General features: G+C 37.2%; 3 protein-coding genes across 3 annotated transcripts in view; 1 reads left to right on the top strand and 2 right to left on the bottom strand.

The window, feature by feature from the left end:
* unc13a (unc-13 homolog A (C. elegans)) overlaps nt 1-1,431 on the bottom strand; it is a 55,192-nt gene extending 53,761 nt beyond the window's left edge. The window contains exon 1 of the mRNA XM_036586473.1: nt 1,078-1,431. Within this exon, the coding sequence (XP_036442366.1) occupies nt 1,078-1,099 (22 nt within the window). The 5' untranslated portion in view covers nt 1,100-1,431. The remainder of the gene's footprint in view (nt 1-1,077) is intronic.
* Nucleotides 1,432-6,336: 4,905 nt separating this feature from the next.
* smim7 (small integral membrane protein 7) lies at nt 6,337-10,616 on the bottom strand. The gene is made up of 5 exons (XM_036587113.1): nt 10,533-10,616; nt 10,309-10,350; nt 9,668-9,726; nt 8,072-8,162; nt 6,337-7,968 (listed from the first exon to the last, which is right to left on the bottom strand). Exons 1-5 carry the CDS (start codon nt 10,556-10,558, stop codon nt 7,953-7,955), a joined length of 234 nt encoding a protein of 77 aa, XP_036443006.1. The 5' UTR covers nt 10,559-10,616; the 3' UTR covers nt 6,337-7,952.
* Nucleotides 10,617-11,078: 462 nt separating this feature from the next.
* On the top strand, nt 11,079-18,608 carry tmem38a (transmembrane protein 38A). Its single transcript, XM_036587107.1, has 6 exons — nt 11,079-11,363; nt 13,241-13,397; nt 14,281-14,465; nt 16,096-16,183; nt 16,889-17,006; nt 17,854-18,608. The coding sequence occupies exons 1-6, from the start codon at nt 11,240-11,242 to the stop codon at nt 18,067-18,069; spliced, it is 888 nt and encodes a 295-aa protein (XP_036443000.1). The 5' UTR covers nt 11,079-11,239; the 3' UTR covers nt 18,070-18,608.

The raw sequence follows: 18,608 nt of genomic DNA, 5'->3' as shown, positions 1-18,608 counted from the left end.
CGTAAGCAGTGGAAGCTGTGCCTTTTTCATTCCAGATTGGTGGCAGACATGCCATGGACGTGAGGAGATGTGGGTGTGCATGCAAATGTAACTCAGGGAATTCTGAGCAGCGCTTTTACCATCAACCCAGGAAAGATGTTATCTGTTTGTACAAGGGCAACTGCTAATTATGAAAGGCACATTAACTTGGGCAACTCACGTGAAGTTTTAACCCACATGTTAAAACTGGCAGCCAACACTAGACCAAATGACAGCCTTAGGGTCAGTGTCAATGCATGTCAAAGTGAACCAGTCAAATGTGGTAAAGACAAATGACAAAGTGTCTGTCGTGACAGTCTGACCTCATAGACTAAGCACTCACATCTGGTTACACAGCTATTGAGCACTTTAACAAAAAAAAACTCTGATTTCCAGAATAAAACAGCTTTACAGTGAACTGTTAGTATATGGAACCCAAAAGCTCCCATCATGTTTTACACAGTGTATCGTTTCGTACCTTTTACGGGCATTTTAGACTATGGAATAACAACATATACATTGGTCTATAATAAAAAGGTTCTAATTAATGAGTCTGCTGTTCTTTTCAACCCAATCTGATATGTAAAAAATGTGAAGCATCGCAGGAACACGCCCCTAAATTCCGAAAGCAGCTGAAACAGAGACGGAGGAGCCCATATTCCCTCATCACCTATAGCATCCTCCACTACTATTTTTGACAAAGACTACAGGCTATAACGAAAAACTGACAATAAACCAAAGGAAAAGCCTCTGGTTCTGTCTCGTGTCACAGTTCTCTCGACATTTGCGGTTAAAATTAAAGAGGATCTCTAGTGAATTCAGCCCTACAGATTCCTGATCAGGCGTATTAATCAGTGAAGGGTGCAAACCTGCTATATAGTCTCTGTTATTTCAGTCAATGTCCACATCTTCACACGGTGCTGCCACACGTCTTAAAACGCATATACATGAAATGACAATACACAGGGGGTCTGAACTGAGCTCGCCTCAGAAATGACAACCAGCAGCTGGTGCTCAGACACAGCCTCACATCTCCATCCTCTAATAATGCTCACTTACCTCCAACACACAGCAGTGACATCTCTTTCTGCGGTTATAAAAGCTACTGCCAGCTCTGTGTCTTCGTCTTCGTGTCTCTTCACGTAAGAGGAAAAATAACTGTATTAATAGGACTTTATCACAGGGTGATGCTGGGTGGACACCCCCTTCGCTTCATATACGAAATAAGCCCTGCATACACGCACGTATAAGCATAACAAGACGGAGCGTTTATTTTCCTGATAGTTTAGAGTTCTCGGCTATAAACAGCTGTTTCCCCGGCTAAAAATGGAATTAATTTGCTGTCTTCTCAGCCTCTCGCTAGCCGACGCTCAGCCATCTTGTTCAGCGCGGCCGTTGTTACGGTGAATTCAGTTCCCCCCGTTTCCCCTCAGTGCGCAGGTCCAAATCATGACGTCTTCAGCTGACGCTGCGCTGCGGGGCCAAGACAGGCTTAATTCGTCCGTGTTTGTACCGTTATTTCGTTCTATTTCTCGGGTTTCAGTTTGTTTGTAAAATAGTTTGGAATTAAACACACGTTTTTAAGTATAACATGTGTTGTTAGCACAGGTTTTAATGATCAAATAGTAGGCAGGTAAACTTGTTAATGCTAGTTAGCTTTCGCTCCGTTTTCAGCTAGCTAGTTAGCTACTCCTTGTAACCAGATTTAACGCATAAATTCTAATTTACTTACTGTACATGAAGAGACATTCTGTTGTTCAGTGATTTTTAAGGTTTATTGTGTATGTCCCACAGCCTCGTCAGTCTCGCTAAGTTGTGTAAATAGATGTGAAACATTTGAAAATTTTGTTGCTGATATAAATAAACCTCATTACAGGCACAGTAATTAGTATGAGCTATTCTTTTAAACTACTTCTAAGTGCACCTAGGAAATCGGTTTCACTATAGTACAGTGGTGTCCACACTTTCAAAGAGGGCCAGATTATACGTGTCAGAACACCTGAGGACTGAAATATTCAAAATATCAGTGCATAGAATCAGAGCTTTTTGTGCCCTGTCTCCTGTCACTGTTTATTTTTTATTGTTGTTTATTGTTTATTGTAAAGATTATTGTTTGATTGCTCTTTCAGAGGAATTTGGATCAGTAAGCGCTCATAACAAATAATTAAATTGTTCAAAAGTAACAATAAAACATGTTAAATGTATTAATTATATTCCTATTCAAGTGTTTGCTTATTCAAAAATATAATTTGTGAGACAAACTAAAAAAAAATACATTTTTTGGTTTTGTTAATGTTCTTTACATGCAGCTACATCATTCAGAAATCCACTTAATATACAAGAAGAGCAGAATAAACAACATAAATAGCCGTTATTGTTCAGCCACAAACAGTTAATATTTACTGAAGTGCTGAATTTGCTCTGATTAGAGGTTGGTGCTGTGATTTACTCTGTAATTTTACGGTACTGCTGCCACCATCAGGTGCAAGGAAGAACTGCAACGTACTGGCTGGCGGGCCACTTGCAACACTGGCCAACTAAAACAGAAGCCAAGGTCCAATTAAAACTGTCCGTGGGTAGCATCTGGCCCTGGGGTCGGACTTTGGACACCCCTGCTATTGTCTATCGACGCTGGAGTACATTTACATCTTACTGTTATGGTAGTAATCTATGTTTTCTTTATAGTTATCATCAATGCAGTTGGTTTATGTTAGAACACAGAGGGAACAGAGCTACCTGGTAGTGATGGAAAAAGGTTTCCCCCAATAATTACAATATAGCACAACTAAAATTGAATTAAAATATAACAATAGTGATAGTGAGCATCTGTTCTACCTTTAAACACAGTAACTTTGATGATTTATTAATGAGAACACAGCAGGGAACAGGTTTTCCTGGCAGCCTTTAAGGTGGTTTCCCCTTAGAGAGATACAACTGGAGTGGATTTCAAGTCCAATAATGATGCTGATAAATTATAACTGTGCATGATCATTTCACTTAGTAACTGTTAGTCAACCTGTATCACCTTTACACTGAGAATAGAGGGGAAACATCTTTAACCACAGCCCTGAGAAAAGTGGTTCCCCCTTGAAAAATTACAGCTGGAGTGGCTTTCAAGTCCAATAAAGGTGCTATTAATCTGTCTGTGCATGATCATTTCACTCGGTAACTTTTAGTCAGACTGTACCAGCTTTACATTGGGAATACAAGGGGAACATATTTAACTAGACCTCTGAGAAAAGTGTATATTACAACTGCAGTGGATTTAAATCAGGGGTGTCTAAATGTTTTCCAAAAAGGCCAGATTATACCGTGTCAAAGTACCTAAGGTTTCAAAATAGCAGCACATGGAATCAGAGCTTTTTGTGTGCTATTGTATTTCCTATCACTGCATAAAAGATGCACAAGTCTTCTTTTATTGGTGGATTGGTCAGAGCAATCTGGATCAGTAAGCACTTATGACAAAGAATTAAATTGTTTAAGAGAAACAATAAAATGTCTAATGTATTAAGTATATTCCTATTCAAGTGTTTACTTGTTACACAATTTCATTATTTAGACAAACTAAACAAAAATTATAAATTTGTTTTGTTAAATAATATTCTTTACATATCAAATAAATGCAGCAACAGCATTCAGAAATCGCTTTATTAAATGATAAGAGCAAAATAAACAGTATATATAGTCACGTTTTTGTTCGACCTTGAACAGTTAATATTCACTGAACTACTGAATTTGCTCTGATAAGAAGCTGGTTCCGTTAGACTCGGGTAGCTCACAGTTGTTCTAGTTTCTCTGTCCTCTCCAGAATACTTAATGTAATGTCTTTTGACATATGAGGTACTCACATTTGCTTTGGCTCTATAAGAATATTTTGCAGCACTGCTGCCACCATAAGAGGAAAGGAAGAACTGCAACGTAATCTTTGGCCGGTCACTTAAGACATGCTGTTGAACAAGCTGCAGCTCCAATTAAAACCTGGCCGTGGGCCATATTTGGGCCATTTGGGACTTTGGACACCCCTGACTGAGAACACGGGGCACAGATATGTCATGCACAGATATAGATTACCAGCATCATTATTGTACTTTAAATGCACTCCAGTTGTGATTTACAAAGGGAAGCAACTTTTCTCAACACTCTTATTAAAGATGTCCCCCTGTAAAGGTGGTATGAATAAAAGTTATGATGATCATGCAGTTATAGATTACCAGCATCATTATTGGACTTTAAATCCACTCCAGCTGTATCTCTCCAAAGGGAAACCACTTTCCAAGGCTGCCAGTAAAACCTGCTCCCTTATGTGTTCTTATTATTAAAGGATAGGGATCAAACTTGTTTAAAGGTAGAACAGATGCGCACTATCACTATTGTTGCATTTTAATTCAGTTTCAGTTGTTCAGTGTTAATTTGTAATATATGGGGAAAAGCTTTTTTTTCCCATCAGTACCAAGTAGCTCTGTTCTCTCTGTGTTCAAGTGTAAAGCAACTGCACTGATGAAAACTATAAAGAAAAGACACATTACTACCATAACAGTAATGTACATGTACTCCAGCTTCAACAGACTATATGGAAACCAGTTTCCTAGGTGCACTTAGATAAGTAGTCTAAAATAATAACACAGACTGTTCCATGTAATGCATTTTATTTACATAACCAACACTCAAATGTTTCAAATCTGTTTACACCACTTGGCGAGACTGACGAGGCTGTGGGACATCCACAATACATCTTAAAAATCACTGGAGTCTGAACAACGGAATGTCTCTATATGTACAGTAATTAAATTAGAACTGGTGCATTAAATCTATGTTAACACGGAGTAGTTGAAAACGGAGCAAAAAGCTAACTAGCATTAGCATGTTTACGCGCCTACTGTTTGAGCACTAAAACCTGTGCTAAAAACACATTTTATACTTTAAAACATGCGTTTAGTTACAAACTATTTTACAAAGTGAAATTCTCTAACCCGAGAAATAGAACAAAATAACGGTACAAACAAGGACGAATTTAGCCTGTCTTAGCCTTTCAGCGCAGCGTCAGCTGAAGACGTCATGGCTTTGACACGCACACCGTCATCATCATTATTACATATAAAAAGTAGTTTTACTGGTAGTTTTGGATAGTAAATAAAACTGCTCGGCCAATCAGACGGGGTTCTGTGCAAAGCTTAATGAATATTAATGAGCTTGATATTATGGCAAATTATGACATGCTTGAAATTCTGATTGAGTATATGTGTATATTCAGAGTCAGTATATATATATATATATATATATATATATATATATGTATATATATATGTATATATTTCTTTTTCTTCTTAGATATTTATATTTTTTGTATTTAAATTCTATAAGGGGGCCACGCACTTAAGATTTTCACTCACTTTCCACCTGTGTAAATGTGATGTGACAGTAAACGTGATTTGATTTGATTGTTACGTTTTTTAACTGATTTCTCACCAGTGAATTGTTCCATGTTTCAAATTCAAGACTTGTAAAAATGTCAAGAATTTATGGCAAGCCTTTGTTTTAGCTTTTATTTCAATTTTCCTTGATATCAGGAGTTAAATTTACACATTTACAAATTTAATTTCCACTAGTGAAAATAGAATTTTTACTATTTTACTACACATTTTTACATTTTGATAACAATAAATTTTTACTAGCGGAAATGTAATTTCACATGTAAATTTAATTCCTGATATCAAGAAAAACCTGAATAAAAGCTAAAACAGTTTGTCATAAGATTTACTTTACCAGCAAAGAACTAAAAGTAACTAAAAGTGATGTTAAATAACACAACAACTTGTGTTACCCATTATAACACTGTTTGTTTCATATTGTTTTCTGATTGAATACATTCTGTGTTAAAGGGACCCAAAATATGTTATCCATAGAAATATTTGAACACAAACTGTGTTGTCTCCAACTGAATACACTTATGTCTCTATTTAGAGACACAATGTGTTGTTTAACACATCTATTTAAAGAGTGTAGTAAGAAATCTCTTTGAACGTCTAATAGAATTCTATGTCAAAATGAGATTTTTAAAGATTTTGTCAATTTTCCTCTTCTCATTTCAATGAATTAAGGAGAACCATGACTCCTTACTAATGGGAACTGAAACCTTATGTGCTAAGATATATGTATTAAACAATATTATGTGACACAGTAAAATTAGATTTATTGTTACATCAAATGATTTTACCACTACTGACATTTTTACATGTTAAAATTGACTTTTTATATATCAACAAAATATAAACAACACTTTCTATATGGCTTCTCCAGAAATACAGCTGGTCAAGAGTCATGAGCATGAATTTTCAGTTTATTTAAAAAAAAAGGGGGGGGGGGTACATGCTTCTCCAAAACATTTATTTCAAGTCCACAAGGCCTTTTGAGTCTGTCATATTGACATTGTTTTCCAAGTGCCCTTGTCTCTTGTACAGAAATAGTAGTGAGGTCTACAAATAATGCAGTTACACAACATATTTAGTTTAGAGATTTAACTTGTTTACTTCTTGTAAAGTGTAGGAAAAACAGGAAAGAAATATGCTTTAGTAGAAAATTCCCTTTGCTCTGAAATACCTAGTGGCGAGCCTAAAATCATGCTAAATTCATTTATTAGTCTAATTTTTTCTTACAAACTTTGTAAGATATTCTTGAAACATTTGAAATCCAGAATGACAAATGGGTCATTTAATATTTAAATGTAACATTCTTCTAAACAAACATACAGCCCAGCATTTTACTGTAGACTGTTGTACATATGCTGTAAAACGATCAGTTAATGCATAGTATGACCTAGAAACAGGATCTGAGGGAGCAAATATGTTTAAAAAAAATCAAAAGTAAATAAATTCATGCTTTAAGTTTTAATGTTTTCATGAAGCACTAATTCTTATTTTAATGTTTTGCTTTTTTGGAAAACAACATTAAATTGGGCTTCCTGGGATGTCTTCATCTATGTGATGGGACAGTGGGACTACTGCAGAGAACTGGAAAAAACCCTCTGAAAGAAAATATATTGGGCAAATCATCTTAATCTTACCATGGTGCTCAATACCTTAAAGTGCCATTTGTTGAATTTCAAAACTCTAATAACACATTTTTTGTTCAGTTTTTTTTACTTTATTCTTTTTTGATAAGTGACCTGATAGCATGAGCTGAGGTAATGCAAGTCACATTTAATAAAGGTAACTGTTTAATTCCCCAGAAAGAAAATGTGAAGTCATCTGTAAACTTTACAAAATTCATCTGAACTGACTAAAATGCACTTAAAACATCCATTTAAAGCTATGGCCTATATATATGCATTTTAGGATGACTGTGAAAGAATTTGTTAAAAAAAACAAAAAAAAAACAAAAATAACCCAACTTTATCGCTTGTTAAAAATGTCTCATTTTATAAAAGAATCTTGATATCATTTGCACATTTAACTACTAACCTCACTAAGTTCACAGGAAATAACATATTGAGAAACTCTAGATTTACTGAAAGCTTAAATTAATGGAATAAACTCTTTATAACAATTAATATGACTGCACTGCTGCATTAATCCATAGGTAATAAAGTGTGCAGCAAATATTCACAAACACTTCTTATCTGCCTGCAAACACAAGCACATCAACTGACATGCAAATCGAGATGACATGGCAGTTTGACACTGACAAAAACAGTATGGTCAGTGTGAGTCCCAAACACTTGACCTGTAAGACTCTGTCTTACTGTCTGGGACAGAAAATAAAACGTAAGAAATTACTGACAAATATCTTGCTTCAAGAGACACAGTTCTTGGTGCTTTTTGGAAAGGTTTAACCCAACACCACAAACCAACACCCACCCCACCAACACCCACCTCAAAAGGGCTGAGGATAGTCCTTTATGCTCAAACTGGTCTTAGGTCTCTCAGGTCAGTAGTGTGTTATGATCCAAATAACCTAGAGCAAATTAAAATTGTTATAACAAACAGCTTAAACATAAAACATATGTATAATGAACATTTTCATATACAGATTAGTCTATACCAATCAAGATACTCACAAGATCATGCAGAACATTATGAAGATGTTCCACAGAGCTATGAATATGCGGAAGTACCTCAGGCTCAGTAGGAACTCTCTGATGTTATCACCTGCATTTGAGAAGTGGAAAGCAGAAATTTTCATTCCAGTCACTAGGCACCCCAAGCCAGTTCACATTTTTATTTTTTTCCTTTGCAAAGGGCCGGAATGCTGCAAATTTTCATTCCAATTAGGCAGGGGCACATCTGATTCAAACTGTAAAAACAGTTCTTTAACCCCTTACAAAGCCATAGGCCTGCCGGCAGGCCCAAAGTCTTATTACACACTTCTATAACCTAAGAAAAGCTCCACTAGTTTGCAATGAAGTACCTGTAGTTAATGAATAATAAGCCTGTATGTAATAAGTATGTAATAAGCTTGGAATGTTAAGGGGTTAAACAAATTATCCTACTGGTGTGCTCCTACTTTGTTAAATGAAAACCTGCAATCCCACCAGTGCTTGGTAGATATGATAGGACTACCTTGCCCTAAAAGGTCAGATAAACAGTGTTCTACATCTTTTGATTACATGGCTAAGGAGTTATATATGTGAGAGTAAAAGTGAGGATTGGCTGAGGGTCCCCAATGACTTCATTAGCAGCCAGAGGTGGGTAAAACAGTCTAAAATCATCCTCAAGTTAAAGTGCTGTTACTGCAATGACTCAAATTCAAAAAGCTGTAACCCTTAAAAACTCAAAAAGTATCAGGTCAGTACTGAGTTCCCTATAGAACTGCAGTAGAACATCTTTATATATCTAGTTTGTTAGGTGCTATTCTTTTCTCTTTGTGATCCTAAAATAAAATCCTAAGGCAAAATAAGAGGTGTAGGGAACAGTAAAGCAGTCCAGGTGCTGACACATTCAGGATAGAATTAAATTAACACCAAAAATGAATTAGGAACTAAATGTGAATGGTAAATGGAACTGCAGCTAAAACAGATTCCTGTTCTCACAAACACACTTTAACAGAAGTACTATCATTTACAAAAAAAATCCACTTAAGCATATGAAACAGACTAACTGTAAGCAGTTGCTAAGAGAGTAATGATTTCAATACATTATCGAAAAACATGAAAGTCTGAAAAGGTGTATCGCTGATATGCCCCTCTGCTTCTTTCAATGGTCTCACAATTGCCTTCTTTTGTGGAAGCCACTGTCAATGACCAACACTAATCATCTCGGTGCTTCCTATCTATTTTGAATTGTTTGTAACTAGCAATCTTTTGTTTTAAAACTGTATTTCTCTTAGTCAATCTGTCTAGCACAGAACCAGAATCAAGACATAGATTTTCACATAAAATATCGATAATCAATTCAAGTTCAAACCTGTTGATGATCAGAAATCATATTAAATTTTTAAATGTGTATCATTTGTCATTAGAGCCCTAATAGTAACTACCCAATGGTATTGGAAGAGAACATGTGTATGAATCATGTTAGTCAGAAGGTTTGCATTAAGTTTATATTAGATCAGTGGTTCTCAACCCAACATGCAACACATCGAGATGAAGGAAAATTGTGGACCATCTTGGAAGGAGTGGGGTGGTGGTGGTGCTGTATTAGTTAACCAACTTGACCTGTACTAGATCCGCCTGTTTCATCTCCAAACCCATGTGACTGCGACTCTTTCTTTTTCCTGTTGGTGAAAACAATGAAGACAAGATATGTTTGGACAAGGTATTGTAGAGAAACCTAATCAGAGAAACTCTGATTTCTTTACAGTGGTGGTGACAGGAACCAGGGGTCACCCTGTCTACAACACAAACATAGCCATTTTATTTACTATCCAAATCCAAAAAAGGTGAAATGGTCATACATCTGAAAAAATTAGTTTCTTTCTTAGTTTTCTCCGCCATGAATGGATTAAAATAAATGGATTCAAACATATTTCAAGCCAAAACTTTATCACAAAACATAACATAAAACTGTCAGAAAGTGTCAGACATAAGACAGCGTATTCAGCATCTTCATAACCATTTCATGTAATAACTTTCTGTGAGGGATCTTTTAGAGGTGGATGTCTGGTTCCTTTCACCAACGCTGTGCCAATTCTGACTGGGCAGGTGAGCATTTCAACCACTCTGAATGAGTTTGTTTACATGTCAACCATTTAATTAGCTAGCTAGCTATGGCGATGACGTTCTCCTTTAACAAGAATACACGTCACATAAGCAATGGCATACTAAATGTACTAATGCCAACAAATGTTTAGACTTACAGTTTGAAGTTTAACACGGCTCCAGCGTTCACTAACAGAGTGCTGCGAGAAACAGAAACACAAACAGTGCGTGACGTGGAACCGCAGCTAGTCGGCTAACTTAGCTGTTTTACACAAAACACAGTAACCTGTCCACTACCGTTATGGAGGTAAATAAAATAAGGACATTAATTTAAAGTAAACTCTAAAACATGTCTCGTTTTATCCTTATCTGAACATTTTACCCAAAAATGAGAAGATCGCCGATCATTTTGCCTACACCCGTGTCTTCCCTCTTCTTCCTACGACACGTAATGACGTTAACTGAAAACTCACTGCCGCCACCTGCCGGCCGTGGCAAACTTTACTACTAGAGCGAAAGGCGATGCACGAAAGGACACAAGGATGAAGGACACATCATATCCAACAGGATTTTAAGCTTGGGTCTAAGTTTTAACTCCTATTTATTAATTGATTGATTGAAAAAAAAAACAATACAGCAAGCACAGTGTATGCAGACTCTCACTGAACTTAGATAATAGTACAGCAGTATTTTTAATCCTGCTCCCTGGGACACAGTTTTAGACCCTTGACCCTGCTCACTTAAGATCAGTAAAGAGTTTATAATAGAACACTAAAACACAAAAAACATATTTATGAGATGGTGGTCTCTTCTAATTTTTGACAGGCCAGCCTTCCATCGGCCGGCCCATGGGGGGCGGTAGCGCTGCGCTGCTCACCGCTGCACGGCGGCTCTGTGCCATCCTGAAGAGGCGCGTTAAGCTCGGTGGTGCAGATGAGGAGCTGTGTATTAATAGGAGGGTTTATGTGTCCTGAGTTGCTTTACTCGGGGAGACGGACACGGGGGGCTTGAGGCGAGTCGCCTCAGTCTAGCACGCAGCACACACACACAGCTCTCTGTTCATGTGCTAGTGTCGTCAGCCGCACAACCATGGAGGTGTTGGATATCCTAAACCTGGGCGAAATTGCCCACTATTTTTCAAAAATGGCCATGTTTCCAGTTTTCGATCTCGCCTATTACATCGTGTCCATACTCTACCTCAAGTATGAACCAGGTAAGTCTGGAGCTCTGATTATTATTAATATTATTGAGATATGATGTAAAATTGCCTGTAATATTGTTTGGGAGATGTGTGTGAGATGTCATCACTCATGTGCAAGTGTTGTTTTTTTCATTTCATTCCTTCTTGAGTGTTTTCCCTGTGAAGGCTTTTGAATTAGGCTGCATGACATACATCCAAGACTATGGCTAGAATACTAGACCAAATACTGTTTGTTGGACTTAAAGTGATGCTATTAGCTGTATGCACTGAAACTTATACTTTAGCCATTCTACAGTTTTTTCCCCCACGTTTTGTCCTTTTCTTAGAGTTAAGGCGACTCTAAGAGCCCCCTCCTCGAAATCTGATAGAGTGAGGGCACATAGCAGAGTGCAATAAATAGACTTGCCCTAAATAGACAACAGCAAGAGCGCCTCCACTGTAGCCTATTAAAACCACTGTTTAGTAATGCATGAAAAGTGAGAGTAGCCTATAGAAATGTCCCTAGTCAACTGGACAGGTGTTCATATTCCAATGACCACAGGCCAAATATCAGGATAGTATAAATGAAATTGTCTATGTGAGACTGATCATTTATGACTGACTGTTTTTTTATTCCCATATGTGGCTGTAGAGTTAAGACAAATGTAGTCATTGCAGTATACCAGCCATGTAATTTCCAGTAGTGAACTATGATATTCACTGGGCTGTTGATGCACTGCAATGTCCAACCTAAACTAAAACTAAAACTCACCTGGTGTCGAAATGTGCTTTTTAACTAAAAGAAGTGCGTCAATAATAATCTTGCTAGCTTATGTATTCCATAGAATGCTGTAGACTAATTAGTATTTAGGAATAACTGAACTACCACTAGACATCTCGAAAAGCTGAGTTTCTAGCCGAGTTTCACATCACATCTGAGTGACACATCTTCACTAATGCTGTCCAGTCAGTTTATTGATAGACAAGAATAATAAAAAAAGGTCTACACACATCCCATTAATGTTCATGGTCAGGCAGTGGGACAGTTGCTCTCGCAAGCCTCGCACCATTTGACAAGCCTCATGAATGAGCTCCGACATTTTGGGCGTGTTGGAGGTCAAAGATCGAAGCAGGCCTGCCAGTTGCCACGAATGAGACGCAACAGGCTGACACTTATTTTTAGTCAACATTTGATAGGATCACTTCTCCGTCAAAATGCCTAGCGAATGTCCTTTCTTGCCCAGGCCACACCTGTTCCATGTCTCTTCATCCATAGAGCTTTAGAGGCTCAGAAGGCCTCTTAGAGCTCAAGTTACCCTTGATATTTGCCTTAATGAATAAAACATTTTACTGAATTTGCCAGACCATGTTTTGACTAGGCTGCCAGGAAGACGCAAGATGTTTTCGCTGACCACACACGAAAACAAATAGATAGGCTTATGTTCTATAGACACATTATTATTACCATACATGTTGTTGAATGATGTTCTATGGTGTGACAAAAGAAATCAGGGAAAAACTACAATTAATGTAGGAAGATTCAATTAACTTCTCTGATATTGGTGATATATGATCTCTGCATTTCTTTCATTAAAAAATGCTTAAGCAACACATGAATGAACTTAATTGTTATGCAGTTAAAGGATTGTCCAAAAATGAAATGGGCTAATGTTAACACAATAAAGAATGTAAATAAAATGAAAGATTGTGAAAATCAAATGTTCAAATCACTAGTTACTTTTAATGCAGTGAACATGTATTTAAGTAGACCTGCTACAGTATGTGCTTATGCAGTTTTCATGTGGACGTTGATAAAGCACAGTGCCATATGTCAGATATGCCATATGCCATATCTATCCTGTACAAAGACATTTGGATGAGGAGATTGTAACGCTATCTGCTGTTTGCAGGCTCAGTGGAGGTGTCCCGCAAAAGCCCTGTGGCCTCCTGGCTCTGTGCAATGCTCTACTGTTTTGGGAGCTACATCCTTGCAGACATCATGCTTGGACACAGCCCCATCGACTATTTCCATAATAACAGCCACATCCTCCTGGCCTCAGCTGTCTGGTGAGAGTCTTTGGAATGGATCACTAACCCGGACTGATTTCCATAAGAATTTACATAACCAGTTTGCGCCAGCTCTTAAAGGTGCAGACAGTGTTATAATAACAGTCATGATAAGCATTGCTGTGAAGACTTCCATTCATTAACTATATGAATCGTACACATTGTTACAGACATGTGAAATAAAATTGAAGTTAAAAGGAATTACTCACAGATGGGTACAAATTAAGGAAAAATACCAAGTACCATCAAGTAATCTAAAGAATAAATAAGTAAATTAAGTAAAAATATTAAAAGGCTGGTTTAATGTACCAAAAATGGGCAGAATTCATTTTACTTGACTATTTTCCAACCTCTCTTTATCTTTTAGAATTAAATAGGCTGTTTTTGTTACTGTGCCTTTAAGACTGATATAACTGATTCCGTACTGATTGGCTGTCCTATTTTGTGTCTCATTCAAAAAGCACCCTTCACTTCAATATGAATGTGCAGGGCTAAACTGCTGTAGGCAGAAAAGTTCAACAATGTTCACATATTACTTCAAAATTTGTTTTCTGTAATATGGGCCCTTTAAAGTATCTCCAGAACTATACAGGAGATTGTAACTTAAAAAAGCCTGAAAGTGTTACTTTTCAAAAGACTGTACAAGGAGATACAAGGTATAATGGACAGATTTTATAACCAATGAACTTAGAAGATTTTCAAACTATTTTGGACCAGTAAATTGGCCAAAACAGGACAGCTAGTGTTTAGAAGTGATGTTAAAAAAGTTACAAGATTTTCTTATTACTGTAACAATGTGCTTCACATTAAGGTATTTACTGTAATTCCCATTTTGTAAATTAATTCTATTATTTTGTTTTTTTATGCTGGCTGAACACAACAGGTATCTCATCTTCTTCTGTCCCTTTAACTTGTTCTACAAATGCGTCGCATTCCTGCCCATCAAGCTGGTGCTGGTGGCCATGAAAGAAGTCGTCCGTACTCGCAAAATCGTTGCTGGAGTCCACCACGCGCACCATGCCTATCACCATGGCTGGTTCATCATGGTTATTACTGGCTATGTCAAGGGTAAGTATGTGAAGTTTTACAAGAGATGAGATGAAGGGCTGCATCATGTCTTCATATGGCCTGCTAGCATATGTTTTTGTCAAAAAAACAAGTAGACTATGGCCTTAAAGGTAACAAAATTGAGGAAGCGCTCTCCTGAAACATTTTACATTTATATTGTTTTTTATTGTTTTGTTTTTTTTACATCATCTACTTTAGTTGTGTGCTAAAGTATGAGGCTAATGTAGCTAACAAGCAATTGAAAGGTATACCCTGTCAATTAGGATTGTGCAAACTGCATGTGTAAAACACCAGATACTTGTCTCAAACTGTGTCAAATAGTTAGGTAATTTGTAGACTTGCCTATGTCTATGCACAAAATTCAGGACTGAATATGTCTGTCACTGCTGTTTTTAGCTATGTAACATAAGTGCTAGCACAGTGCTTAATGCTAGCACAATGCTAATAGCTATATGGACCAGTTACTTTAAATTGCAGTCACACAGTAAAACTTAAAAAAATATATTATGTATACATTATGTATTCAGACCTTAGGTACTAACAAGGATTATGTTATGATCTATTTCAGCCTAATGCATTAAATGAGATAGTTATTTTGGGAGGTGTCTGTCCCCTAAATTTCAACTTCAGCAAATCTTTTTTGAATTTTTTTCAAAGATTTTTTTGATTTCTGTTAAAGTGAAGTTGAAAGATTAAGGTTTATCATGACTTTTTGTCTGTGGGCGGAGCCACATTTTAGCCACACCCCTGCATTTTAGAGCAGGAAGTGAGACTGCATCCCTGTCCCTCATGGCCACATGATGAGCAATTCAGTCCCATTGTTTGGAAGTAAATCCCAAAATCTGAAAATCAGTGTGTAACATTAATTTTCACTACCAAAATGTAAATTATCTGCAGTTAAGTCAACCTTTTTGTGATGCAGTGAAAAATATTATTATTTTATGTGTGTAGAGCTGCTCAAAACTGTGTTTGCTAGTCTTGTTTTGGCTAGCGCTTTTGATTTATGCTCAAACTTAGCTAAAATTGTCACTACCGAAACATTCACCACCGAAACATTTGGTAGTTTTATGGTTGTTTCTGTAGTGACAAAATGGAATGTTCAGTCATTTTATTTGAATAAAATGAACGTAATTAGGGTATAGGGTCGCTCAAAGCAAAAGGATTTTAGCCTAAAGTCCAGGTCAGTCAAAAATCCGAAGCGTGTTTTCAACTTTTCAACTATGACTTTGAATCAGTGCGGTAGAATGCTTCCATTATTTGTTAGCTACATTAGCCTTGTAGCTCCTGCACAAAACTAAAGAAGCAAACTTTAGACACCAAACTTGCTGATGGAATTTAAGATGTAAAATTTTGTACATTTTTTTTTGCCAGACTATACGTTTAAAATAAAGTAAAAAACCTTCACAATTGTATTTCCACCAGTAATGTTGCTGGATGTAAAGAAGATTAGGGGCCAAGACTTTAAGCTAGGATCATCAAAAGCAGAGCAAGGATTGTTTTGGAGTGTAATAGTTAAGATGGTCTTAGCACCAGAGTCCGTGCAGTGAAGTGTGTTAATCCTCATAAGGCCGCTGAGGCGTGAGGGGCTGTTCTCACCTGACACTTTCTCATTCTCTTGATGTCCTTGTAGGGTCAGGAGTAGCTCTCATGTCAAATTTCGAGCAACTGCTGCGTGGAGTGTGGAGGCCAGAGACCAATGAAATTCTCAGCATGTCATTGTAAGTGCTCTTTCCTCAGTTCTGTGCCCTTCTTTAAGTTCTATGACTTCTAGCCCTGTAGCCTCCTGTTATCCTCAGCCCCTTTTTAAAGTAGCCATAAAATAAAATTTCTGCCTGTTTTGGGTGCCCCTCAGTTGAACTTTGCCTTTTTTGTCTTCAATAATGTGGATGGAATAAATTTGTATGATGGTAATGTGTAAGATTTTCAAAAAGTGGTTTTATTGTGTAAATGCTATTTTTTTTATTGTGGCAGTACATGATATTTTGTTGTCAAGAAAGCTGCAGTTGTTCTGTGTGTTTTATCTTTGTGGAGAGATGTGAGTGGTTTTCACAGCAGGGGGTTTCAGCCCTCATTGCTTTACTAGCACCTCAACACAGAGTCACAACATATTACACACAGAGAGCCGACAATGTCCTTGTTAATCTGATAACAGAGTTACAGCGAAGAAATGTTTTATTTGGTTCTATTAATTCAAAATATCCAAGGGGGCCTGCAGAAAGAGGCTATTGTTTGATGACTTGTCTGATTCTCATCCTTGAAGGAATATTCCAGCATTTTTCGATATATTCTCTATCCACAGTATATCTGGCATACAGATGATTACCATGGACTGCAATATTGATACATTTCTCCATACTTAGAGAACTGAAATATCACATTTTCTTAAGATCAGTAACCCTAACAATCTCATTGTGTGTTTCCAGCCCTACCAAAGCCAGTCTGTATGGAGCCATTCTGTTTACACTCCAGGAGGCACATTGGCTTCCTGTGTCCAAGAGCACCCTCATCTGCATCTTCACTCTGTTCATGGCTACTTTCAAGGTATTGCCTGCTCTCTTTTCCGTCGAGTCCTGATAGCCTTTAATTATTATTATTTTGAAACATAAAAACACATAAATGTCCTAAGTCGACATTAAGGGAAGTATAAAAAATTTAGTGGTTTGCTGGTGCATTTTGTCCCAAATTGCTTGCAAAATCTCCAAAAAGCGAGATGTCGGTATGCTTATGTATTGTGAACGTATCTTTCGCAATCATTTTATTTCTGCCATATTGTCCACCCAGACTTCTCACTCCATTTTGTTTTGTCTTTTATTTTATACAAGCTGCCCTTTATGCTATGTGAACATTTAGTACCAAGAGACCCTACAGAAACATTTTAGTTTTTTCTACACTTGTATGCAAAATTGCATCCCCAGCCAAAGTACAATTTTTTTGTAAGTGAAAATTTTCAATTACAAAAAGTATGTGAAATGACAAATTTAAATATGCCATTTCAAATATTAGTGCACAATTCGTGTTCATTTGGTGAGTTTAACATACTGGAAAAAAAGCATAAAATGTAATGTGCCATAACTTTAGCATAAGCCACATTTTGTTTGATTTTTCCCCCCAATATGTTAAATACAAATTACAAACAGTAATTGTGCATTAAAATGTACAGAAATATGTTCTCTGTAGAGGATATGTCAACTAATTTTCACTTAGAAAATCAACAACACATACAATTGGGGGCGCCCAAACATTTGCAAATAACTGTCTATTAACAGATTTTAAGCATGCTTTTCTTTCTGCTGTAAAGTTACCTTTTCAGAAAGACATGTTTTTCTTATGACAATGGTGGTAAACCAATTACACTTATTCCATTGGACCCTCTTTACTTCTTTTGTAGGTGGTTATGACCGCTCGCCACTCTCACGGCTCTCCTTTCGCTCTGATTGAGTCCTGGCTGTGCCATCTTCTGTTCGGCTCTCCTCTCGGTGGTGAAGAAGCCCATGACCATCATCATGCTGCTCCAGCAGCTACCGCTGCCCCTGCCTCACCAGCCAAAACCAAGGAGGAACTGAGTGAAGGCACTCGCAAGAGGAAGACCAAGAAAGCAGAGTAGACACCCGACCGCTTCTTAGAAGGCTAACAAAAAAAATCCTCCAGCCGACTACTGGCGTCTCAAGTCCCCTCTCAGGCCGTTTTTTGATACAGAGGTTTTCATTTGTCAGCGGAAAAGGGGAGGAGTCTCAGGAGCCTGATGTTAACCAATGCAAGTTTCATTTTTTAATGGTGCTGTAAATGACAGATGCTACAAAGGGACTCTGTAAATAGCTCACCAACGCTTCTCATCTCTCTTATGAATATACAATAAGTGTATGTCTATTTATTGTGTACATTGCTTTTCATCAGTGGAGCTCCATTCTCCTATCACCAAAAGCATGTGGTGATCTGCGCTATGGACACTGGATTTTTAAGCCCAATGAAAGGTGAATCTGTCCAAACACATTTAGATGCAGGAATCGACATTTTAGGCAGCAGAAAAAAACGAATGAACCGCCAAAGTAACTACCTTAAATTTACTGTACATGGCTGCTTTGTATGTCATATTTCATTTGACAGTACAGTATTTTCAAAAATAAATCTATTTTCCAATCAGAA

The sequence above is a fragment of the Colossoma macropomum genome, unplaced genomic scaffold (assembly GCF_904425465.1).
Source record: "Colossoma macropomum unplaced genomic scaffold, Colossoma_macropomum, whole genome shotgun sequence".
In the NCBI taxonomy this organism is placed as follows: Eukaryota; Metazoa; Chordata; class Actinopteri; order Characiformes; family Serrasalmidae; genus Colossoma; species Colossoma macropomum.
This window is presented reverse-complemented; position numbering and strand designations above follow the sequence as displayed.